The 25,944-nt window shown below is 45.2% G+C and overlaps 1 protein-coding gene across 8 annotated transcripts in view; it reads left to right on the top strand.

Moving 5' to 3' along the window:
- The window catches only part of LOC137588162 (calcium-activated potassium channel subunit alpha-1a-like), a 55,081-nt gene that overhangs the window by 15,971 nt on the left and 13,166 nt on the right, over positions 1 to 25,944 (top strand). For 2 of the 8 annotated variants that reach the window (XM_068305042.1, XM_068305040.1), the window contains exons 3-20: positions 4,092 to 4,153; positions 7,257 to 7,350; positions 7,424 to 7,535; positions 10,767 to 10,842; positions 11,271 to 11,346; positions 11,426 to 11,596; positions 12,750 to 12,841; positions 16,160 to 16,270; positions 16,372 to 16,477; positions 16,654 to 16,736; positions 16,981 to 17,050; positions 17,267 to 17,422; positions 17,516 to 17,625; positions 17,983 to 18,051; positions 18,142 to 18,228; positions 18,993 to 19,069; positions 21,322 to 21,495; positions 23,531 to 23,563. In XM_068305042.1, the coding sequence (XP_068161143.1) occupies positions 4,092 to 4,153; positions 7,257 to 7,350; positions 7,424 to 7,535; positions 10,767 to 10,842; positions 11,271 to 11,346; positions 11,426 to 11,596; positions 12,750 to 12,841; positions 16,160 to 16,270; positions 16,372 to 16,477; positions 16,654 to 16,736; positions 16,981 to 17,050; positions 17,267 to 17,422; positions 17,516 to 17,625; positions 17,983 to 18,051; positions 18,142 to 18,228; positions 18,993 to 19,069; positions 21,322 to 21,495; positions 23,531 to 23,563 (1,759 nt within the window). Of the gene's footprint in view, positions 1 to 4,091; positions 4,154 to 7,256; positions 7,351 to 7,423; positions 7,536 to 7,606; positions 10,098 to 10,766; positions 10,843 to 11,270; positions 11,347 to 11,425; positions 11,597 to 12,749; positions 12,842 to 12,926; positions 13,019 to 16,159; positions 16,271 to 16,371; positions 16,478 to 16,653; positions 16,737 to 16,980; positions 17,051 to 17,266; positions 17,423 to 17,515; positions 17,626 to 17,982; positions 18,052 to 18,141; positions 18,229 to 18,992; positions 19,070 to 21,321; positions 21,496 to 23,530; positions 23,564 to 25,944 lie in introns of those variants that run through there. The other 6 variants (XM_068305045.1, XM_068305044.1, XM_068305041.1 and 3 more) reach the window with 5 other exon arrangements.

The following is a 25,944-nucleotide window of genomic DNA, read 5'->3' as shown; positions in this document are numbered from 1 at the left end:
GCCCTGGATTTCCGGATCAACCTGAGAGACATTTCTGGAATTTTTTTCCAAATCATGTAGGAGCGTGATTGGGAAAATTGCTGCGGTCCCATAACCGTGGGCGGCAGCTATTCCCCCTGCCATGAGGACAAAGAAATAATCTGCCTTTATTCCTCTAAGCCCACCGAACGCTTTTACTCTGAGGGTCATAGTTCAGAAAGCACGACCTCCGATGACGTCAGGACAACGTTTCGGTCCCGGGAAACAATCCAGTGCAGGAAATATTACACCCAGTTAGGGATTCCCAGTTTATATTGGTGCCATGAAATCTAATATCTCCCCATGTCATCGGATCAGCTGCACAATTACACCCAAACATCAGCGTCTAACAGCTGATTTGAACATCAGTGTAAACAAACAGGGTTTACTGTTGTCATAGCAACAACAGATTTTGCTGAGCAAAAAGTGTTTGATCGGCAAAGATATCTGCGATGCTCCTTTTTTTTAAGGAAGAAGTGCAGGTGGGCGTGGCCAATGGGACACCTGTCCTCAGGAATTCAGCCAGCTGTTGTCTCAGTCAGGGATCAAATCCCACGTTTCTATTTCTATGACTTTTACTCTGAAGTACCTCCAGGTTTGACCTCGCTGCTCGTCTCTCTGGCAAACAGGACGGTGGAGGACGGCCTCCGTCGGGTCGTGACCCCTCAGCCCGCCGGACGTTCGACCCCTCAGCCCGCCGGACGTTCGAGCTCCTTGTCCTTCAGCTTTTCTTCGGTCGTGAATCACTGGTGACCAAAAAAATATAGGCATGATCTGAGTGACACACATGAGCCAATTTCACAGCAAACACGTCTGCAGCTTGTATAACGTTCATCGCCCTGCTGCTGCTGTCGTCAATACCGCCAGCCATTATGCAATCTGATTGTTATCGTATCCCGTGATGACTCATTTCACACTTCCTGCCAGAGAGGTTTAGATTCAAGCAGATCTGATGAATTCACATCATCTCAGCCCACGGGCTCCTCTCTTCTTTTCGTAATAAAATTTTTAAAAAATGCCCCGAAGATCACAGTAAATATTTCATTTTGTGCTTTAACCCTGTGGATCCATCGCCCATGAGTCACGGTTAAGTCAACTTAAAGCTACATTAATTGATTTCTGGAGCAGGTGAAACATAATATTGACTTCATATCAATCTGCTGCTAAATACAGGTTTTATCGGCATTGATTGACGCCGGGCATTAGACCACAACGAATTTAAAGAAGATTTTTCTATTCACTGTCTTCAACGTTTGCGAGTCGGGACGTAAATAATTCTGTGCAGATTGTTTTAAAGTTTTTATTTTCTTTTAAACATACATGAATTCCTTTTCATCAACTAGCAGGATTTGGAGTCCATGAATGAAACCCAAACTCATATTATTGCAATTCATGCAGTACGGAGAAATAAACTCAAGCTCAAATCTGTAGGTAGAATCTATAGCAAACTTCTCGCCGCCGTAGGTTTGACACACAAAATAGCTGTTTAATGATTGTCTCATCCAATCAGAAAAGACCAGATGTCTCATTCACAACTGGTTCCTAGCAACGCCATCAGGACGACCCCCCCTGCTGGTCGTGTGTGCGTCTATCTTCGGTTCTCGCCCCGGTTCCAAACAGACGGTTCAGTCTCTGAGAGGTCGTCAGGAGGTCAGGGGTGGCGGCGACGCTTCGGTTACCCTGAGCTGTCAACAACAACAACAACAACAGCTTGAGGTTGTGGCGTCACGTCACATGACAAACGTCAGCTGTTCACGCCAAGCGTCCCAAACATCCACCGCCTGCTTTAGTCAGGGCCGCCGTTGCCCCGGACGACGGGCAGAGACGTCTGGTCGGTGAGGAGTTATGATGAAGGTGTCCCTCAGGTTTCATCACGGCGAGCGTTCTGTCATCATTCGAAGGACGATTATTAAAGTAATAGAATAATCCAGGGAATTAAAGCGTCCTCGGATGCGCACGCCGTCTGACTCCTGATCAGCATTCAGCGAGCGTCCCTCGCTTTCAAACCGGGTTCCTGGTTCTGAGATAGAAATCTGAAGGAGAACGCGGCGTCCACTCAGCTGTAATTGCTCTATTCAGCTCCAGGAAGCCACATTGATTTTTATTGCAGTCTCTTGTGTGTCCAAAATGTCAAATCCACCGGAGTGGCTCTCGAGGACAGACGGATGGACCCTGTGGGGTTCAGGGCGTCCTGAGGTCAGCCGGCAGCTCGCCGCTGCAGGACGGCGTTCCACGTGGAGGCGTGTGCTCCTGTCAGCGTCTGAACGGGATGTGATGAAATCTGTGGCATCCCATCGATGACAGGCGTCAAGGGTAGAGGAACACACCGACCCGGGGACCCTCGCAACCCTGTTTTAGATGCTGCCACCCAAAATAACATGACCCCGCCCCCTTGGAGAGGCGGGTAATGGCCACACCTGAATCTCCGTAAGTGTTGGGGGAAGCATAGGTCAGGGGTCACGAAAAGAAACCTTCAAATCGTGGATCCAGGTGAGTCCGTCTCAGAACTTTTGTCAATCAGCATCAGCTGCTCAGCCGGTCAGGAGGGAACCGCCCACCTGGGCGTGAGGTCACACCCTGAGATTATTAACACATCAAAACATCACAAATGAATGACAACAAGTGTGTTTTCTGCTCACGAGGAGCGTTAGTATCCCATCATGCAGCAGTTGCTCGTCTCTGAGACCAATCTGGATGTGTCTCGTGGGCGGAGCCACCTGTCAGCAGACGGACGCCGCGGCTGAAGATACGGATGTGATTGAGATGACGGATGAATTCCTGCCACCTCCGGGTTTTATTTACCGCTGTCTGAATCGTCCTCCGGCGGCGGCGAGATGCCTTCAGGGTCACGCCGCCGTCGGGACCGTTTCCAGTTCCTAAACCAGGACCGTTTGGAGGGAAACAGGCTTTTTTTTTTTGTGGCTCTCAGAGAAGAGGCGTCCATTAAAAATGGATGCGGCGCTCTTTGTCATTAGGGAGCCGGCGGTGGTTGCGGGTTGACAATACGATTTCACATCATGGAAATGAATTGGGCCGGGCTCATTCATTATGGATGGCGGCTGGCGTCTTGTTCAGGACGGCCATTGTGTCATTTCTCACTGGATGAAGACCAGGTGGGGTCGTCCCCTCGCCCTCGTCTTCATCGGCCCTGATGTTTGGTTGTTGCATCGTTTGACGTCCTTTATTAAAAATGATTAAAAACTTCTTTGACTCAACAGGAAGTCCTCCCCCCTCCAGACGTTCAGATCATTCCTCTTCTTTATTCAGCTCCTCTTCATCCTCCAGGTTTCACCTGAGCTGTCACCTGACGTCTCCTCCTCTGTTCGCTAACACCTCTGGATCTCATGTTTATTATTACCCAGCTCCCCCTGCTCCTCCCATCCGCTCCTCCAGGCTGACTTCTACTCGGCGGCGTCTCCCCTGCCGCCGCGTCCTTCTTCTTCGTTGGTGTCGGTGAAAGCTGAAGCGTGGTTCTGTCGCCTCGCCCACTCCTCTGCTGCCAGCTGACTCCATGAGCCAGGCTCCTGCGTATTTATTTACACCGCCAAATGTGCAGTAACGGATGAGTGTTGGCGACGCTGCCGATCCAAACTGCTACTCGTCCTTTCTGGTTTATGTAACACGGATCCAGCAGCTTCATCAAGGTCTGTCGCAGCTCCAGAGAACACGACTGAGGGAGAGGAGACGCTGCTGCCGTCACATTTGTTCCCCTTAAAATAAAGACCCCGCATTCTGACAGATTTAAACGTCTCCATTTGTTCAAGCAACTTTGAAAATAAATCTCCATCTGTGCCTTTGTTCATTTCATACGTTTATTTATTTAATTTGTGGTAACTTTCACATATAAGGTAGATTAAGATTACCATAATTTCCGGACTATTGACTACACCTGAACATAAACCGCACCTGTTTTAAAGCTGTACCTGTCTATAGACGGTCCTGTCTATAAACTGCAGAGAACACCACAAGAACCACGTTTCTGGTCTTGACTTCATATAAACGTACATTTCTATTCTGGATAATTTTATCCTGGATGAACACTGAATCAAACGTCTCCTTTCTGTTCCTTCCAGGTGGTGCTGGTGTTCGCTCTCAGCATCGGAGCGCTTGTTATCTACTTCATTGACTCCTCCGAGTGAGTATATATGTCATACATCAGCTGCTCTGACTCAGAACCAACTCTGGATTAACGTCTGCGGTTTGAAACCACTGACCGACTAACTGAAGATCAGCTGTTGGCGCGTGAACGTTAACACCCATGAACCCACTTTGATTTCCTCTTCCCAGAATCCTTCAGCTCGTCTGTTTTCCCTCAGGGAAAATGAATTAAACCTTCCGTCTGTTATACGGGCCAGAGTATAAAATAGGGCGATCCCTCGTGTTCCACCTGGTCCCGACAGATTTGTGGAAATCAACTTGTTTTTGGGTGCTTAGGGGAAATCCCTAGAAATATAGGGAAAGTTCTTTAAAACAAATCAAGGACAGAATTATAATGGGTAATTTTCCAGCTGACTCCTCCTCCGAGTCCTGAAGACATGGGTTCACTTCCTGAACCCGTGCTTTTAGCTCACGTTAACCGGGTCGCCCAGGTTCATAGGCCGCCCAAGTTTTGTCCAAACCCAAAAGATGAGATAGCCTGAGCAGTGGAGATGAAATGAACATCCTGCTGGTTTCATTCAGGAAGGCCTGACTTCTATTAGCCTCAGAAACAGCGTAAATCCTCTTATTTCTATACTGCGGCGCTATTAGCAGTAATTTGTGCTCCGTGTAAGCTTTTTGAGAACATGTCCTCGCTGGCGATTTGGCGAGGCGGCCGCTTTGAGGTCACTGGTGACAAACAGTCCTCGCTGATGAAATTTGTTTAATCACTGCCCGTCAGACGGGCCGGAAAGGCCCGAGTTCCTGCTGGAAAACAATCGTCGTCAGTCGTCACACGGGAGGAAGCGGAAGACGCTTCTAGCTTGATGATGTGGGGGGTGGGGGTGGGGGGCTCGACCAGGACGGCCGTTAAGAAGCAGAGGATGAAGGTTTACATGGAGCCGCTGGGGCAGCTGCTCAGCTGATTGGTTATTCCCTAAGAGCACGCCGCGCTGGAGGCTCGGCTTGCTCCGATGGTCTCGTTTCATTAACCAGAGCAGCTCAGGTAGAGTTACATCCTCACCGGTGCCATCTGTGGCGTCCCGCTCTCAGGACCCTTGTAAGGGCCGCTGATAGCTTTTCACCTGATGAAGGGTGACCTCTGACCACCATCGTTAACCTTTTCATGACATGAAGGGGCGGCTGTTGAATAAACAATGAGGACTGATGCTGCAGCACCTGCCTCACTACTTACGTTCATATCCGTCCCTCCAGGGTCTTCGTCCTACTTCATTTTTCTTGTGTTCAGACTGAATTTTCCCACCACTTCTCATCCAGTACTTAAAGCCTGAGAGCAGCGGTTAGCTGCTCTCTTGGCGGCAGCAGACTGTAATAGATACAGCGCTTCCTGTAATTAGTCCTGTGGGGCTGCTGAGGCTGGTGCGTGATGGGCAGGCTGACCCGGCTGGAAGCGACTCTCAGATCCACACAGAGGAGCTGAAGCTGGCCATAAAGTCCCAGAGGGGGGGGGGGGGGGGTTCGCTTCGTATGGATGAACCTAGACCGGTCTGGACTCCGTGTTCCATCTCAGCAGCGTTAAAACAGAGTCAATCTGGCCACTAGGGGGCAACAGCAAATACCACATTGAGCTGTAAACACGTAGCTAATGGGTGAGCTGTGGTTTTTCTGTCCTCCCAGTGAAGATGAATCCATCACACGCCTTCATGCCGTGTTTTGGCAACGAGAGTTTGTGGTCTAGAAACCCAAAAACCTAAAAAAAGAGGCCAGAAAGCTTCTAATTCTGGTGCTGATTATTTCTGTGATGCATCTGGGGCACAGAACACAGAACATGCAGACATTGGTTGGCTGCCTGCCTGAACGTAAGATGCCGGGTGGAGCCGATGCGGGTCCAGTCAGGTGCAGAACCGGCAGACATCACGTCTGCGTCTCGTTCTGTTTGATGTCAGTCTGATATCGGAGCAGCTGCAGGCGGGGCTGTGATCCACAACAGCCTCAGTCCTCCTCCAAACCAGGTCTACTGGAACTCAATTATTTAGCGCTGCTGCTCTGCTTCCACTGTAGGCCTGTCACCGGCTACGGCAGGGATTTGTGTGGGAGGTGCATCGTTACAGCCAATGAGGGCAGAGCTATCCTACATGTCAGGATGTCTTTTTTTTTAACCAGATTTGTATCCAGCTGCACATATGTGTGAATCACGAGGTGTTCAAACCTGAGAATTGCCCCATTACTATTTTTCATGGTATTAGCAGCTTTATGGAAGCAATGAGTCTTCATCTTGTTATCCAGAAGATCCATCGGCCGTCGCCGCCGTGCCTCAGAGGAGGCCAAAATAATCCCTTTTTATTGTGATAAACTCCACGAGGACGGCGTTCTCACAGGTTATTAGATTTTTTTTCTTTACATAACGAAAGCTATCGGTTTTAATCCGATTGGTATTAAAAACAGAGGAGAGGAGATTGTTGCTGCTGAGAGGAGGAGGCGGGAAGAAGACGAACAAATGAAAGCGAGCCTCAAGAGATGCGAGGATAATAACCTCCTGATTTAACTCCTGACACTTCTCATCTATTAGACCGGTTCCAGTCGGTCACATTAAAATACTTTATTTATGAGCATTAATTATCACACCTTATATGTGCTTTTCTTTCATATTTCTGACCCCCCTCCACTAACCTGTCCCCCCACATTTACCTGGTTTATTTCTCTTTATTTGAGCTCTTTGTGCAGAAACAAGCGTTTCGAGGGTGAGATTTCGCTGCTTTGCTAGAATTTGCTATGAATGCCTGAACTCATCAAACCCAACCTCAATGCATGCGTTTAACCCTTAAGCGACCGCCTGGCCCCGCCTCTCCGTCCAGGAGACGATCATTCTCATTATGTGATGTTGCTTCAGACGGTGATTTAAGGGTTAATGAGGAACCTGGATGAGTTGCTGCCTGAGTGATGATGACTGCATGTCCTTCCTCCACAGAAACAATTGAAGATAGCAGCTGTTGCACTTTCAGAAAAAAAAAATCAGTTCCTCTTGTTTTGGAAATCCAGTTTAGGAGTAGAAGAATGCAACTCTTGCTCTAATTACTTGTTGATTAAATATTTCTTGTTGAATTCTTTCCACACCTTTAACAGTTTTATTTCTCCTTCAGTCCCATCGAGTCCTGTCAGAACTTCTACAAAGACTTCACGCTGCAGATCGACATGGCCTTCAATATCTTCTTCTTGCTGTACTTCGGCCTCCGCGTGAGTGAAGCTCAACCTTTATTTACGGCCTGCTGTCTTTAACAATCTGACCTTTGACCCTCACCCTCCACAGTTTATCGCAGCCAATGACAAGCTGTGGTTCTGGCTGGAGGTCAACTCGGTGGTGGACTTCTTCACGGTTCCTCCGGTGTTTGTGTCGGTGTACCTGAACAGGAGCTGGCTCGGTAAGGATGCTCTGAAGCTTCTATTCAGAAGTCGCGGCGCCCACTAGTGGATTCAACGGGTGTGGCAGCTGCTAGCGGACACGCCTGATAATCTGAGCGCCAAACTGTGTGAATGACCTCACTATCATTATGAAATTTTGCATCAGATTGTCTGCTTGTGTGTGACGCTCCTCACCGGAGATCTCCGTGAGGGTTTGGGGATCTTTCTGTTGTTGTTGTTGAGGAACATCACCAGAACCTGCTGTCTTTATTTTCTAGTTGCATAACGTTGGGTGTTTCCTCCAATTATTATAAAGGTAGGGGGAGGTAGCGCTGGCTGCTGGTGCCATCTAGTGGCCGCGCTAGTGAATGACGTCTGAGTGTGTTTAGTGTTCACATCACTGTGGGCAATCCGTCACTGGTGGATTGAAATTATTTTATTATTCTGGTCAATCAGTCTATCAAATACCAAACGAGGTGTTTCTTGATCCTCTGGTGCTTCTGCTTTTACTTTGTTTAGTCTTTTTTTCCTGCACAGATGCCGTCCTGCACAAACGTTTCCCTCTAAATAATTAACAATGGATCAAATATGAACGTATAACACGTCAAACAGAGATCAGAGATAATCAGTGGAGCTCTCAGAGCGTCAGCCTCCTCCAGAGCGACTGTCGCTAACGCCATCACTCCTCAGCAGACCGTCCGTGGTCGTGTTACGCTGCAGAGCACGCCGTTGGTTTGTGTTGCTGCTTCATGTGTAGGTGTTGCTCTCTTTGTGTTGTTGCTCACTTCTTGTGCTTACTGAAATACAAATGCTGCTGCAGACACACACACACACACACACACACACACACACACACACACACACACACACACACACACACACACTCATTCCCGCTGCAGGTTGATTTACTGATGCATGCATCCACGTTTTCCTGTGGAAAACAGCGTAACCTGCATCGATCGGTAACGTCGGATGAGCCGCTTATTGACTGTTGGGCTAGTTTTTACCAACGGCTCACCCAGTGAATAAATGATAAAGCTGAGCATCGATTTTTACTGCAGGTGTGAAAAGAAGCGGAACATTCGTCTGACAGGAGATGAATGTGTTTCAGAAGAACATCACTTCCCAGATAAGAGATTCTTGTCTTGGTGGTTTCGGAAACAGGAAGTGGCTTTTAGCGTTAAATTGAAACTAAATGTCAGAAGTTAATCGTCTGCCGGATGATGAATGGAGGGGAAACAGGGTGTACTTTAGAGGGGAGGAAAGTGACTCCCAGTCAGGAGTCAGTTTGTTGTTTGCAGGCTGTTTTTACCTCCAGGCTGTTTGAATCCAACTGAAGCTGTCATCATGGGAACATCAGGTGTGATTTTTGCATGTTCTGATCGCTGGAGGTTATCTTTCATGACGGTTTGACCGTTTACATCACCGTCATGCCGGAGGACGTTTTTTCTTTCTCAATTGTTTTTAAAAAGTAAACAGAATGATCCAAACTTGAAAAACTTGACAGATTAAAATAACTCTTTGAGGCAGAACTGACTGGAACGTCTCTGATCAGTCTTCCTTCCCTTTAATTTCATCAAACTCAGAGTCCTGGAGTTATAATCTAAGGTTATTGGATTTAATCTGAATCTGAATTTAATGCAGATTAAATTTATAGGAAACGATTCAACATTTGGATAAATTAAAATGTAGTTTTCATGCTTTTCTCTATTTTTCTTTCAGCATAAATGATTCAAATGAAACAATCTAGTGAGGAAAAATGAGAATTTCTGCAAATTTAAATGTAATAATCTGATAATCTTCACACTCGCATCTTCCTAGACTTTCCATCAGTTTCTGTGTTTTTTTTCTGCCTTGTTTTTAAGCTGCACTTTTAATTGTAGCCTCGACAACAAAAAGCAGCTTTTGCATCAACTGTGATTAATTTTGGGATTATTGTAATGATTTTAAATCCACACAAAAACACTCTTGTTGCCCGAGCGAGTCTTTTTTCCACACTCAACATTCCCGGCTGTCCGCATCACGACGGGACAAAGACACAGGCTGTTCCCGTCCAAGATTAGAGGATGAAATTTGGTTTGTGAAGAGCAGTTGGGGGGTTATGGGATGTGGAGCCAGCTGACGGACAGACCCGCCTGGCCTCTTCGTTTCCCTGAATGAATCCTAAAGGAGCTTAAACTCTAATATCCTGATGGGAAAAGGGTTTGCTCTAAGCTGGCCGAACACGCCTCATCTCTGGGAGGATGCTATGAAGGTCTGAAATCACATTCTGAAAAAAAAAAAAAAAAGATGCCAACCTGTCGGCTGCTGCCAGCGTGACGGTGGGTTTAGTCGAGAGCCGGACAGCCAAGACAGACATTCACCTCCAGACATGATTCCCACTAAGATGCTGGTGTACAGAGGGCCGGATGGGGGGACGCACACCCAGACGGTCTCCAACACAAGAAGGCGCAGGAAATCCACCGGGGAGCTCTTCCAGAAGGGCTACCGGGTCAGGATGGGTCACGGCCACGCAAGCGAGAAAGACCAGGACAGCATCTGGTACAACCTGGGCGCGTGTTTCCACGTGATCTCCTACTGGGGTAAGACCTGCAGGGCGTGTGATCGGAGGGGAATCTCCGCTAAAACTGGCATGTCCGGAGGCTTTGGGCCGTGTCAGCCGGAGCAGGTTCAGGATTTGTTTTACGTCACCCATCTGGCAAACGCTCACTAGAAACGAGACGTGAGCTTTGAAAAGACACGTCGCTTTAGAAAAGATTATTTACTTCCCTTTCTCCAGCTGAGTGGTTCCTGTGACGCCGCTGGTTTGTGCGGTTTGGCTTTGGAACGGGTCGTTTTACTGCGGCGGGTGTGAACATTTTAAACATGTCAGGTTGAGGTGTTCTGGAAGCAGAATCTGTTCATTCTTCCGTTAAATGCGTTCTAAATCTGGATTTGACGTCACGTCTGTTTGCTGAATCGATGGCGTGGCGGCGTCCACCTGCCTCTAATCCTGGTTTTCATCTCGTCCATGTCGGGAGCCAATCGGGTCAATAACGCTGCTGAGGGCTGACCAGCAGAAATCTATTGCTGAGCTTGTTTGATTTTAATGAAATTAGAGACTTAATATTACATTTTTTAATCAATATGAATCCAATGAAGTTGCCAAACATGGATGAAAGTATTAAAGGTACGTCCGATGATGCGTTTGCTGAACGCTGTTGTTTTTTAAACCATCTTGAAGTAACTCATTTATGTTTTCTTCCTCACAGGCTTGAGGTTTTTAAGGGCCTTAAGGCTGATACAGTTCTCAGAAATATTACAGTTTTTGAATATTCTGAAAACAAGGTGAGTGAATATTTCTTCCCTTCTTTGCATGTAATGCAGCATGAATACGCTGTATGTTCTGTAGCGTGTTGTGTTGTATGATCCGTCTGATAAAGTCTGACATTGAGGCGGCTTTCCGTTTGACGCCTCGCCGCTTAGAACCAAAGCTTTTTGCACAGATGTCAGGAAGTTCTTTTAGCATAATCTCATTGGCTCAGACCTAAAGACAGAACGGCACTCATGCAGGGATGCACGATAATGCATGCATTTAAATCTACATTAGTCTATATAAATATATTTATATAGTTTAATGGCATCCGTTCTGTAGAAATTAAATGAAAACTGAACTTCTAATTAAATGCAGCAGCTTTTCACAGTGTTATTGATTTCTTTTTCCTTTTCAACAGCCTGTTTTCATGTCTTACTTCTGGTTCTTCTTTTTTGAACAGTAACTCCATCAAGCTGGTGAACCTGTGTTCCATCTTCATTAGCACATGGCTAACGGCAGCGGGCTTCATTCATTTGGTGAGACGGCGGAGCGTCACGTTTTGTAATCAAAGACTTTCTCCTGGTTGTGGTTACCAATGTTCTTCCTCTGTTCCAGGTGGAAAACTCAGGGGATCCATGGGAAAACTTCCAAAATTCCCAGGCGCTTTCCTACTGGGAATGTGTCTACTTACTTATGGTCACCATGTCTACCGTTGGCTACGGAGACGTTTACGCTAAAACCACTCTGGGCCGTCTGTTCATGGTCTTCTTCATCCTCGGTGGTTTGGTAAAAATCCCTCTTCTTCCACCTTAAACCCCCCCTGCTACCTGTACAGGTGTGATCCGGTCCCAGGAGACGGCTGGATGTTGCATGTTGTTGTTTTATTGTCTTATTTCCTGATTCTGTTGTCACATGTAGAACTTTTACGTATTTTGTGGTTTAACCCCCCCCCCCCCTCCAACAAACACAGCCAGACAGGGGTGATTTATTAAAGCCTGGCTTAATGGATGCAGCGAAGTTATCAGACTCACTAATATTAAACAGGAAGCAGATATTTTGTGGAATAATAATAGAAAACATCCTCTCTGGGATTTGCCAGAGTCTCCTGATAAAGGACGGAGACAAAGATCGTTTGGAGGACGCCGTTATCCGGATCATAAAGTATTACTCAGGACTGGATTAGCAGCGCCCCGACATCCCGTAATATCACAGGGTCGAAGAGACTTTTAGATGTCCTTGAATCGCCTCATCAGAATGCACCGACCACGACTAAAGTTCTACGACTCAAATGGATTTTAAACTTCATCTTTAACACCTTAAGTATGTGAGACACTTTAAGACGAGGCAGAAGACTTTAAGGTCAACTCACCTCCACAGCGAGGGAAGGTCAGCGTGAGCGTCACGGTTAAACAGCCAGTTTCTGAAACCCAGAACGAGTGAGAGAGAAAGTTAAGATAAAACAAACATGAGAGGAGTTAATAATTATTACAGTTACTATTAACCGAAGACTAACGGACTCCTTTCATTAAATTATAATCCATAATCTGCTTCTCATGGTGTTTTTATTAAACATGCTACAATAAATCCTACAGCGTAAAACAAAAAGCGATGCTGCTTTAGAGTTCACTTCTGCCATCCATTTGTCAGCGCTGCTCAAATCAACCTGACGCGTGTTTGTTGGATGAAACATGGCGCATAAGGCTTCTCTATATTCCTCTGACTTTTATTTTCTGTCACAGATCCACAAAACGCTCACGAGCTTCATTTCTCTCCTTTATTCCTCCAAATACCCGTAAATATCGGTCTGACGGTTTCCATTTCATTTCCATCCACGTGGCCACGTTGACTTCACGTATGATCCTGACACAAATGAAAGGACCTGCTCTCCTTTGCTTTTCTATTTTTTAGTCTCTTCTTCTGTCTCCTATCTCTTCCTTAGGCCATGTTTGCAAGCTACGTCCCTGAAATCATAGAGTTAATAGGAAACCGCAAGAAATATGGTGGTTCCTATAGTGCTGTTAATGGGAGAAAGTAAGTATTCAAGGAGGCTGTGCTGCCTCCGCCGCAGTAGAGCCTTCTCTGCATGCCCTTTTCTTTGTCTTTTCCATGCATGTAGGCCATGTTTGCTCGCTACGTGCCAGAAATTGCTGCTCTCATCCTAAATCGGAAGAAATATGGCGGGAGTTATAACTCGACCAGAGGCAGAAAGTAAGTCAAACAAACGATCCAGAACGGCAAACTTTTCCTGGTGTGGTTTTGTGTGACTCAAGTGGTTGTAGCCTCAGACGTGATGATGTCATCTGAGATGTAGTGATGTCACTCAAGTCACACGGTGACTGAAGAACTGGGCCTTGATTCATGTGCAGAACCGATCGCTGCTTTGACTGTGTGCTGTCAGCGTTGTGAGCGAATGTTTGCTGCTACACTGCAAAAACATCTCAGCCTGTGATTTACGATGTCGTCCAGTCCTAATGTCTGTTTTTAAGACAAAAACAAATGAATACATTTTAAATTGCTTTCCAGGCCGTGGTTCAAATACTCCTAGAACTTTTTTTTTTAGAACTTCTCCTACCTTTAAAGCTCACCGCCCGTCTTTTTTCATTTGTTTTGAGACATTTGGACCTTGAGAGCCTAAAAATATTGATAATGATATGATATGCTTTTAACGATTACTAGTGATTTTACAATTCCAGTATTTGTAAAATTTATTTTTCCGTGTATTTTTTTGAAAACGAACATATGATAGAAAAAACATGTTACTTAAAACGACGAGGTTGAGGTTTACCTGTACTTTCACATCATCCCAAAACAGTTAAGCGACAGTTAGGATTAGCTACTCAACAACCCACGTTGATCAATTCTTCACATCTTTTTTTCCTTTTTATCCATCGCTATGACAACGCTTTTGGTTCCACTTTGTTTACATCACACAGCTGCTTCTACAGTTCAAGAGGCGGTGTGTTCATGCTCCCTCCGACACGAGACTCTTAATGAGATCCCGTCGCGTGCGATGAAACACTCATTTCTAGTCTTGTCATTGGTGTTTCAGATTGAAGAGATTATAATCTGGAGATTCTGAGCGTGTGTGATGGCACCTGACATTAAAGCTGATGCTCGACGATGTTTTTGCAGTGTCGTCGTGTTCTAATGTTTTGTTGATCATCAGATGACATGTAGGATTTTTTCACTAGACTAAAAACTGTAATTATGTTATAGGACCCTATATACACAATCTAAATGTTTGCTTAGGGACAGGCGTGACTTTTCCTGGTTAAATAAAAATAACTATTTAAAACACTCAGAAAACACAAACTTCCACTGAGGGAGCTCAGTTCCCCCTAAAAAGATCCCTCCTCCATTCTCCCTGTGGTACACCTTTATTTCTAAATAAATTTGTAATGGAGCTCACCTTTACTGGACTGTAGCGCCCTCTCCTGGTGGGAGCACTGCATGTGCAGCTTCTCATCACTCCTCCCCAAACAATCCTAATAGACAGATAATAAGAGACGTGTGTGTCAGTTATTCTACCTGGAGCATCAGATAAAAATCCTACATGTTTTGCTGCTTATTGTCAAAATACATTTGTGTTTGTGTATCAAGTGTCGTTGTGTTCACCCCTCCCTCACATGGTTATACAGGAAAAATAAAAGAAATATCCAATCAAAGGATTTAGTCACCTCTGCCAATACATCTCACCAGTTACCTTTAAACTATGTGTGTGTGTGTGTGTGTGTGTGTGTGTGTGTGTGTGTGTGTGTGTGTGTGTGTCTGGTATTTGGAAGGTGAACGATAATTATTGTGAATTTAGGATAAAAATTGACAACACAATAATTTCGGTCTCGATGAAGCGCTCACACATCCAGTGCCGTGTGTCATCGCTTGCTTCTTGCTTGAATTGAGTTTTTCTCTTGTAGAAAAATGTTTGTGGCCGTGTTTTGTCTTCGCTTTGCTTCGTGCATTCTTGGCCTTCGTCTTCAGTCCGACCTACACCCTCAGGACCGAACCGAGTCCTGGGTCCACCAGATCGGAGACTCTGAGAAACTATTTAAACCTTTTAGCCCGGAGTTGGATGAGAAGATCGATGCTCTTAAGAATAAACGTGTAGCTACATCCAGGAGACGATTAGCTTAGCTTAGTTTAGCATGTATCTTTATGTAAAAATGCATTACAGCTGTACATTGGATCTAATAATTTCTCCAGGTGAGTGGATGAAAAGATCTTTAGATGATGTCAGCGCTGATGTCATCGTAGAGCTGGTCTGTGAAACACTGCTCCCTTGACCTTAGTCCATGTTTGTTAATACAGCAACGTAGGAACTCCGCGCCAGGCCACACCCTGTTGTAAACCCAGCACACCAATGGGTGTACAGATGGGCGTCGGCCAGTAACGACCACGACAGCCACTCTGTCACCCTTGTTGAAAGATGGTGTCCGACAAGCAGTGCAGGGTTGTAAATAATTGTTGTTGTTGTTGAACCTGGCTGGCTCCAGCTCTGCAGACGAGTCATCCGTCAGACCTCCATCTTCTCATCTAATCCAGGCGATAAAATAAAAGAGCGTCTTTTCTAAAATGACTTTAACACTCAGGCGTCTGCGTCCGAAGCTCTGCGGCGTTTCTAGAGATGGATGCCTCCAAACAAACTACTTCTCGCTTCTAGCACTAAAAAGCCAAATCTTTGCTTCTTTTGTTGGTTTATTAAAACAACTCATCTTGTCATGTTTTTTGTCCGTCTCTTATAATTTTGTGTTTGTTATGTTTAAATATGTTAAATATGTAAATAATAATAATGCACATTTATTTTTAATGCTTTATTTTATCATTAGCTGGACAGAATTATCCGTAGTTATGAGCAAATACTCCAAATCTGTGTCTGTACTGTAGTAGGTGGTGCTTTTATTCTGAAACTGAGTTTCAGAGTAAGAGAAATGATTTCATGTTACTGAAGGGATTAGAGTGGTTTTAGACTTCAGTATTTCATAAATGTGCTGTTTAATCTGTTCTAGTTTGATTTGGTTACCACAAACTGACTGATAGTCTATCTGACCAATAAACCGTGCACACACACACACACACTCTGCAGAGGGTTTCTTTCATGAAGGATCTGTGATGTGAGGGAAGTGGAGATCGACTGTGAGCTGATTTCATCATCTCTGACCCTTTATAACCTGATCCTGAAATCCTGGCTGCTCTCCGAGCGGCTCGTTCACGACAGGAACGTCAGGCCTTCCTCATTACTTCTCACATCCATCATTGCCCTCATCTCACCTTTTTTGGTTTCAGGACGAAGACGATGAAGCAATAGAGGCTGAATGTTTTGGTTTTACTTTCCTTCTGCACCTCGTTTTCCAGGCACATCGTGGTGTGTGGCCACATAACGCTTGAGAGTGTGTCCAACTTTCTAAAAGACTTCCTACACAAGGACAGGGACGATGTCAATGTAGAAATTGTTTTTCTCCATAAGTAAGTAGGAAAAGTGCATTTTATTGTGAAAGAGAACACTGTTGTCTCCTCAGAGGACGTCTTCCTCCTCAGATTGAAGAGCCTCTCTTTTGTTCTCTCAGTATTTCCCCTAATCTTGAGCTGGAAGCCTTGTTCAAGCGTCACTTCACCCAGGTGGAGTTCTACCAGGGGTCGGTGCTCAACCCACATGACCTGGCCCGCGTGAAGGTAACGCCTCCTCTGGGCTCGACTAGTTCATCCTGATGAGGCTGACTCAGAAGCATCTGGACCAGCATCTAGTCCAGCTGCTCCAGATTCAGCCCTCAGGGTTCCTGGTCCCTCTGAGTCATCGAAGGGCCCGCCTTACGCCGCCTCTGATTGGATGATTTTCTGTTTGTTTACAGATCGAATCAGCTGACGCCTGTTTAATCCTCGCCAACAAATACTGCGCTGACCCCGACGCTGAGGACGCCTCCAACATCATGAGGTTTGTCGTTGTTTTGTAGCATGGGTGGGGTGGGGTGGGGGGGGCTGCTCTGATTGTAATGCATTTCGGGGATTGTTGTGTGGTTAATATTTGATGTGGTAACTTTTGGATGAGCTTTTCTAAAACATGTCCTGTCACTCAAATGCAACACAATCAGAGAGAAGGACTTTTAGGGAGATTTCTCATGGCTGACGGATGGTTTTATGTCTGATGCCTGGAAAAAAAACTTTTTTCACTGAACCAGGGTGATCTCCATCAAGAACTACCATCCAAAGATCAGAATCATCACTCAGATGCTGCAGTACCACAATAAGGTAAATACAAACAAGTAAATCTGTTCTTTTAACTACAATATAGATCAACTGATGGATTTAGTTGTCAATGTTATTTATTTTGAGCTTTTATTGGATCACGTTTTCCCTGACGTTCTCACCTGAGAAGAACCTTTAAGGTGTTTCCTCCGTCAGTCGTTCTGAAGATGCTTTTTCGGTCAAAGCTCGCATGCGGCTCTGCTTGCCCCCCACCTTCAGGCCCACCTTCTGAACATTCCAAGCTGGACCTGGAAGGAGGGCGACGACGCCATCTGTCTGGCCGAGCTGAAGCTGGGTTTCATCGCCCAGAGCTGCCTGGCTCAGGGCCTCTCCACCATGCTGGCCAACCTTTTCTCCATGAGGTCCTTCATCAAGGTACGACTCTTCCATCTGTGCTCCTGGAATGAACACAGAAGAGACAAGAAGAAATTAAACGTGTCAAGAAGCTTTCTGCGCTCTTGGTTCTAGATCGAAGAGGACACCTGGCAGAAGTATTACCTGGAGGGCGTCGCCAATGAGATGTACACTGAGTACCTGTCCAGTGCCTTCGTGGGCTTGTCCTTCCCAGTAATTTGCGAGTAAGAATATCAACTTTAAATTTAGAATTATGGGTCATCCTTAAAGAATTAGGTTTCTATGGCAGCTGTTTTTATTTTAGAGGGTTTTAAGTTTGATTTTTGAACCAGTAACAGAATCACCATAGTGATAATAATTAGAATGACTAATAAATGTGACCTTGAGATGGTGTGATTCAGGTTTATAATAACACATCCATACATTTACCAGCCACTTCTCAAGAACGATTTAATACTCTGAATAAATTTCATTTTTAACTGTTGAATTATTTAAAGTCTCAGAAAAACTAGGATGAATCAGAAAAGGTTTGGAAAAAGAGTCACGTAGCTAGAATGTTGTTTTCCTTTCATTCTTTGCAGGCTCTGCTACGTGAAGCTAAAGCTACTGCTGATCGCTATCGAGTACAAGTCCGACCAGAGGGAGAGCAGGTGGGTTCACCCTGATCCCATCATGCATTGTGGCAGGAGATTGGTGCAGAACTCTCACGTAACTTCTGATCATTTGATAAATCTTTGCAGCACTTTGATCAACCCCGGAAACCACGTGAAGATGCAGGAGGGAACGCTGGGCTTCTTCATCGCCAGTGACGCCAAAGAAGTCAAAAGGTAACGAGTGACATCAGAAAGCAAAGTTGGGTTTTCCAGTTCATTGGCCGTCACGTCATTCAGCATTTTCATCTACGCTTATAAAACGTAGGAACAACCAAGGCGTCATCTGATTGGTTAATTCTGAGCCTGTCTGGCTTACCTCTTAATTTCAGTTCTTAATTATGTATTAGTTAAAAAAAACAAAAAATAAATAAAAGTCAAGTTTACGTTATTTTACTCCCCTTGACGTCTGTCTGCCACAAATAGTGGAATCATTAAATCACCAGTAAACTAGTGATTTAATGATATAATATCATGTTACTGTAGAATAAATGAGAATAAAACATACATCATCATGTTATTAGCCCATGGCAACCCCCGTGACCCACAATGAGGAAGAGCAGGATGAAGACGACAAATGGAATTGTTTTCTTTCTACTATATGAAGATAGATTTATATTAATCAAATATTATTACAATGCATTCTTAAATAAAGTTCATTACAGAACAGGGAACAGTTCTTTTCAGTTTAGCCTGGAGACGAGTTCATCCAACTTACGTTGCGTCTCCTGGAACCGATTAACCACGTAAGCTGAGGTTTAACTGTTATTAATTCCACATGAATGTGTCTGTTACTTGTTCCCATTTGAACTAATTAAAAAATCCTCCTTCTGTGTGTTACCAGGTTTCTAAGTGCTGTCGCTAGTTGTTAGCTTGTTTTAGACCAGAGATAAAATTCTAGAAAGCTTTGGAGGCGCCTGAACGTCACTTCTCTTCCACAGGGCTCTGTTTTACTGCAAAGCCTGCCACGATGACATCACTGACCCCAAACGGATCAAGAAATGCGGATGCAAGAAAGGTAAGGAGCTGTGTTAGAAACCGTAACTGACGTCAGTCTGACGATGGGATGCTGTGTTTACCTGACCCACATGTGTCCAAACCACTTAGTTCCTGCATTCATTATTCAAACCCATCACTTGTGTGTGAAGAAAGGCCACTGGATATCTTTGTGGCACCAAATCAAACTGGTGTGCTCCCAGTTTCCCTCCTCATTAGGAGTCTCTTCCCCCAAACGGCTCCACTGGTTCCCATTACTGGATCGTTTCCTTTTTACTGGCTGATGTTTTTCTACTGAATGAGAGATTCTGTTCTCAGCTTACCGTTCTGAAGCCTGATCAGGACAGAAACAGCTGGTGAAACATCTCATCACTATTTTATGACATCATCTGGTGGAGAGTTAAATTAGCCTCTAGCGCCACCGACTGTTCATCTCTAGAGGTGTGGAAAGTTTCTGTGAGCATATTTTGGTTTTAAGGTAAATAGAAATCATCAAAACAACTTTGAGATTAGGTTTTGAAACCTCAAGATTAAAATATCTAAAATTATAATCCAGTTCAGGAAAGCGCCTGTAGCCGATTGGCTGCTACTGCTTCTTCATGAAAGGCTCATATTATTAAATTATTATGAGTTATGTCAGTGTGGACGCACACGCGTGTGAACTGGAGGTTTGGGTGAACTGATTCTTTCAGGAATTTTTGCTCACGATCAGAGGATGGAGAGAATTCCTGGCTGTTTAAAACACCTCCAGTTCTCCATGTGATTTTCACCTGCTCTGCAAACAGAGAAGTGAGAACCGAAGCGCCGCAACACCTGTGAACACAGCCTCAGTGTGTGTTCTGTGGGTTTGTGTGTGTGGATGCTGTGTTGCAGTGGATCTGATAGCTTTGTGCTGTTAACAGCACAGGCAGGAGGATAGATGACGTCTCTGACTGTGAAAACATCACGTGTTGCTTGTTTCATTTGTGTTACAGATAATCCTAACATTTGATGTATTCTCTTCCTGCTGCTCGGGACACACTTCCTTTAATATTCCCTTTATAGTGTCATATTGTGAGTAACATGGATCTGAAAACAGCCTGCTGCATGTAGAGGGGTCAATGCTGCCTGGAACCCCCCCACCCCTCCCGTTGTAATGTGCATGTCACTTTCAAAATGAGAAAAAAAATGTGACTTTAGAAATGATTCTGGTGCTCAATATTATTTTAAAAGATTCAAAAAAAGCAAATCTGAAGATTAAAAAACAATCAAGGGATTAAAAAACCACCAATATGGATTCCTGGAGAAAATTATCTGATATTTGTAATGATAATTTTAATTTACTCAAGTTAAAAAACAGAAAAAGGGGAATCTAGATTCTGGGTGTAGCTCTATTATTCTTCAAAATGCTGCTGTAAAGGCTCTAAAAACTGTTTACAAAGGTTTGAGAATCATTTAAAGGCTTCTGTCGTGTCTCAACATGACATAAATAAATTAAATTGATTTAGTTTTCAAGTAACCTGATATTCATTCACATTGTTTCTGCTGGTGTGGATTAATTTTAATTTTAAATCTTTAATTTCAGTCATGAAGGTCTTATAAAGTTAAAGACATTTAACTTGTTGAAAGTGGCAGAAACTCATTGATATTTCCCAAAAACCCGATCAGGGAGAATAAACAAATGTGAGTAGTGAATTTTTAAATTCGTTGTATGCAGTGCTCCACATGACCACCAGGTGTCACTGCAGCCCTGCAATATTTCTAATCTCTGGACACAAACCCAAACAAGACAAAATTTTCTTTGCAGAATTGTGAATTAAATTGAGAGTTTTTTTTGGAGAGGAATTATTTGTTCCTGTCTGATTTGGATGTTTTATAGATTTACTTGAGTCCAGAAAACTAGTTTATTTATTACCTTTGCTTCAGCTGGGATTAGAACACCGCAGGGCCTTTTAACAGGTTGCAGCCATGCAGCAGACATGCAGTAACACGGCAGGGGTCTTCCTGAGGTGAAAGGTACCTGTAAAGCCAGAAAATCAAGAGGGAGTTTCTGTTACATGAAGTGCTGGAACCGTTTCTGACCTAGAGCCACATGACTCCAGCACCGTGTGATATTTCCCCCTGAAATGACCCTAAAGTGAACGAACCGAGACACTAATCTGATATTTGCACGCTGTCCTGACCAGCAGCAGCCTTCCTCTGTGCCCTGTCTTTGCCTTTGTCCACTCTTCCTCCAGAGCGACCCTCGACATTAACCTGCTCTTCCTCTCCTCTCATCTCGACCCGTGACTGTAGCCAAGACGGCCGCCTACAAGAAAATGAGACTGGCATGTTGTTTTGATTGCGGCCGCTCAGAGCGGGACTGCTCGTGCATGCCGGTTAATGTACGTTGTAACACGGAGTCCCCTCAACGCGACATCCCACTCTCTGCTGTCTCTGTTAATGATTGCTCAGCCACTTTACGTGCCTGTAAGTTGTCGCCATGACACGTGCTCTTCAGTGTTCGTAGCCGACGCCGTGCTAAACGTGCTAACCGTGCAGTGTGTGTGCGTGCTGTCGTGGATATGGATGTGGCTTGGCTTGTGTTGTTGCTTCTGGAGGCGATGCCTGAGAAAGCCGGTTGACTGTTTTAGCTGCAAATCGGATCATTAATGCTAAATGTGTTCCGAGGTGCCCCGCCCCCCTCCATCCAGTGACCTCACTAGGAGAACGTAAAGCTGGTGGAGAATCAGCATCTCTTTAAATGATTAGTGTTGATAGGCGTGTCACTGGAGAGGGGAAGCTAAATAATGTGTAGAATCTTGAATGCACAGCATCCAGAAAGGGGCGAGGAGGATAGGATTTGAAATATTTATACAAATAAATGCCACCGACGATTAAAAAGGGCAGTTTTGAGAGCACCTGGGGGGATTTCCTGAGGGCAGCGCTACATATTGAGGTTAATGTACTGATTTCATTAAATTAGGATCAAACACTTGAACCACCACGGGGTGTAAAATCTCTAAAACAAATTCACCGCCAGGAGAGAAGCTCCGAGTGTCGAGTCTCGTGCTGCCGATGAAATCCTACGATAAGATGACAGGAAGGGGAATAGAACCGGGATGTATGCAGGAGAATTCAGAGTATGAAGTGGTGCTGGATCACTCTGGATCGCGTGGATCCTTCATGTTCGTGTTGTTCCCCCCTGAGCTGCAGGCCGTGTTAAATCACACTGATGCATCATGGGAAAGCGCGCAGGGCGTTGATAGAATTTGCTGCAGACTGTCACACACTTTTAGAGAACGCTCCTTGATCAAACACCATCCTGTGTAGTCGAGCATCGCTGGGCATTTCCACCCCTCGACACGTCTTCCAGGCTCGCGCGCTGCTGTGAGCGTCGCCTGGCAGGCCGAGCTGGAGCCGGAGTCGCTGTCGACGCGGCGCAGGAGGTGCACGGAGCGAGGCCTTATACGCCCTGACATGGAAATTATGTTTGCATTTTCATTTTTGGAGTGCTACCGGTTGTCATGAAACTCAGCCTGACAGTTCCTAACCACCAGGCAGCCCAGCGCCCCGCCCCTCTCCTCCTCTCTTGTTGCGGGACAGATGCTAGCCTGTTAGTCCTGCGACTCTGCTCGCGCCCCCCCGATTGCAGGCGACAGATGCCAGGACCAGCAAGGTCCCTGTTTGAACACTGCTGTCACTGTCCTGCCTTGAGCTCAATGCATGACCTTTATTATGAGCACGGGGCTGGAATAAGGTAGTAATGAGCACGTGTGGCCTCACAGGAAGTACCTGTGCAGGTCGAGTGTGACAGCGCAGAAGAAGAGCAGGAATAAATATGTTACTGATTTAAGAACAGTCTCCAGCCACACGCCAGAAGATTTCTAGATGATATTTTAATGGCTGCAGCTCAGAATTTAATGACATGAATAAAAACAAGTAATAATCACTGCATTGACAGATCTGCAATTATAAATTCAAATTAAATCAATCGAATCTGCATTTATTTCTAGGGTTATACATGAAAATGCAGCATTTGTGGCTCCTCCCACAATTTTATTTATTTTAATAGCGAATCAAAGCCAGCCATTTAAAGCCGACGCCCACCTGATATTTTATATGAATATAATTTTTTCTGAATTAAGTAAAAACTGAAATGGGCGTCATTCTAGTTTCTGACATTTTAAGAAAGAATAACACCTGACTTCTTTACAGCGTTCTATTTTCCTCCCTGATTATGCAAAAACTCTAGGACCACTTTCTAAACGTAGCGGGCGGGGTCCCGGGTCAGGAACCAGACTGACTGTTTGTGTTCAGGAGGTGAAGATGATGATGCTTTACTGACTGGATGGCTGATACTAACGCTCCTACCTGACCAGTGTTTGAGTTCTCACGCTTTGCTCGTGCTGCCTTCAGGCACCGCTCAGATATTAAAGCGCCTTAAGACAACCTGCCGCTTGCCGTTGATGATTTGCTTCTCTTACAACCTCTAACCTCTCATCTGTCTCTATATTCTCCTCAGCTAAAAATAGCTATAATGGATATATCAAGTCAAGTAAGTTTCTCTCTCTCTTTTTCTCCCCTCCACCCATCGCCGTCTCTAACCTGATGTATTTCACTGTTTGCTGCTCATTGCCCCAACCTGTCCATCATCATCCATCATTATAGTGTACAGACGAGGGGTGGGGGGGATTCTGACTCAGCAGTAGATGGCGCTACAGCTTCATTGAGCACAGGGGGAATTAATCCGGAGTGAATGCATTCAGGACGTTCTAATAGAGATTCAGACAGGAGGAATTTAAAACGAAGGGTGTAATATTTTCCTCTGTGGGTCGGGATCCGTGATCGGCAGCAGAACTGCCACAACATGTTGTCGTGGAGAATTGCAGCGTGTTGGACACGGGGCAGATGAAGAGAGGAGGTCTGAAGCAGGGAGGATAATCTGCTCGACAGCTGACGGTTGAAATAATCATCTCCCTTCTCCGGTTTTAGCCCCTAGCCATTCTTCAGAGTAACAAGAACTCTTTCCCTCTGGTTCCTCTTGTCTGTTTTAACATCTTATCTTCACCAGTTTCACCTCTAATGGAGCTCAGAGCTCAAATACTGACCAGCTCCTCCTCATCAGGCATCACGGAGCAGCCAGCGGTTGTCCATTCACGTCGCTGCCTCCTGGTTGTTTTAGGTTAACAGTCGCTGGAACACCTGGAAAGATATTTATTAATTCATGTTTATTATAAATATCACAGCGAGTGGCAATCCAGCATTTGATTGGTCGCTGGACCAAGTGCTTCAGTGTTATTTAATAGAAAAGAGTTTTTTATGAAATTATTCAGTTATTAGCATTCTTGTGCCAGAACGGATCAGTCCCCAAAAAGCACCGATTGCTCTTTAATTATAAGATCTTTTATTAACACAAAGGCCGTTCAAATCACAATGCAAGAATTTCACATAAACACACACACACACACACACACACGATTCCCAGAGGATTACGAAGACACGCTGTTTCACACCCGTTGGACGTTTACAACTTCTAGTTTAGGTGCTTAACTTTGAGTTAGAGCGATGGAATATATTTATTCTGACTTGAATGATCAGGATTCCGTTGAACAGAAGCTAATCTTGACCCCTCTTCACCCAGACGGTCCCCTAGCCCCGCCGTCCCCGTATCAAAACAACTCCTCCAAACCGAACCACAGCCCGGCCACTAGGGGGCCTCGTAGCGGAGTCGCCGCGGTGTCTGTCCCACTAGTTAACAACCGCAAGGGAAGCCTGTTGCCGTCGGCGCTGAGGCTGAACTTCGTCGGTTCCGGGGACCTGGGCCAGCCGGGTCCACTGGAATCCAGCAGCCGGCTCCAGAGGGCACGAAGCCTCCCAGTGAAGTACAGATACCGCCCCAGCCACTCCAGCAACGCCACGCTCAGTTACAGGAACCGTAAGGGCTGCTCCCCCCACACACCCACCCACCTCCCTTTGGCGTGTTTGGCAGGCCTGAGCTCAACGACAGCACAACCGAAGCATGGGCTTGCCAGGCTGGAGTGGTTGCATGTGTAGCATTCCTTACTAATGACCCAGTGTGTGCAGCTGTCAGCTGCGAAACATTAAATATTGAACAGGCCAAGCAAGATGTGAAAGGCCAGTGTGTTGGAGCATCCCCTCTCCGCAGGAAGCCCCCCATACTTCAACATTTTCCATTATGGTGTCACTCTTGGACATGCTAGCAGCACATCTGCAGAGGAGCGAGGTCTTTGACTTTTTAATTTCATTATGAAGAACCGTTTGCAGCTTTAAAATATATTCCCTATGACCTGTAACAAGCCATTCCGACTGTAAACAACGACTATTAAAATGCAATTAGCAAAATCACATTTATTGCCGCTTGTTTATTTTAACAGCTGCCACAGAGTTCTTCTCGTCGGCTGCGATATTAGCTCGTGAAAATATTTTCCTGATTACTTTACTCCAGGGTAAAACCCGTTCCCCGTGAAGAGCTCGGTGGAGCTTCGTGCGGTGATGGAGACAATGTCCAAGGGGCATCTCAGCTGTACATAAATCACTCTGGCACAAGAACCAAACTAATTATATGAGCCAATGGCGTCACTTCCAAGATGAAGAAAGACCAGCAATCTAGGCTGGAGCCAATATTGGCATGAAGACGCCTTATTTATAATGTTGTTTATAGGTTATGTCCTTAATTAAATGAGACTAATGTGAGTGATTAGCATGGCCGAAAGAGACTCTATCCAAGGCTGGGGGAATAAACTAACAGGGGATTTGAAATCAGAGTATCCTCTCTGCTCACATGATACCAGCATAAATGTGTTGATGTGTTTTAAAGCCACTGGCGTGATGGTTGATGATGACACTGTTGCATGTCTGCATCTCCATACAATCAAGCCGGCATCGATCACATGTTTCCTGTTGTGCCGTGCAAAC

The sequence above is a fragment of the Antennarius striatus genome, chromosome 21 (genome assembly GCF_040054535.1).
Source record: "Antennarius striatus isolate MH-2024 chromosome 21, ASM4005453v1, whole genome shotgun sequence".
Lineage (NCBI taxonomy): Eukaryota > Metazoa > Chordata > Actinopteri > Lophiiformes > Antennariidae > Antennarius > Antennarius striatus.
Note: the sequence above shows the minus strand (reverse complement) of the source record. Positions and strands in the feature narration are given on the sequence as shown.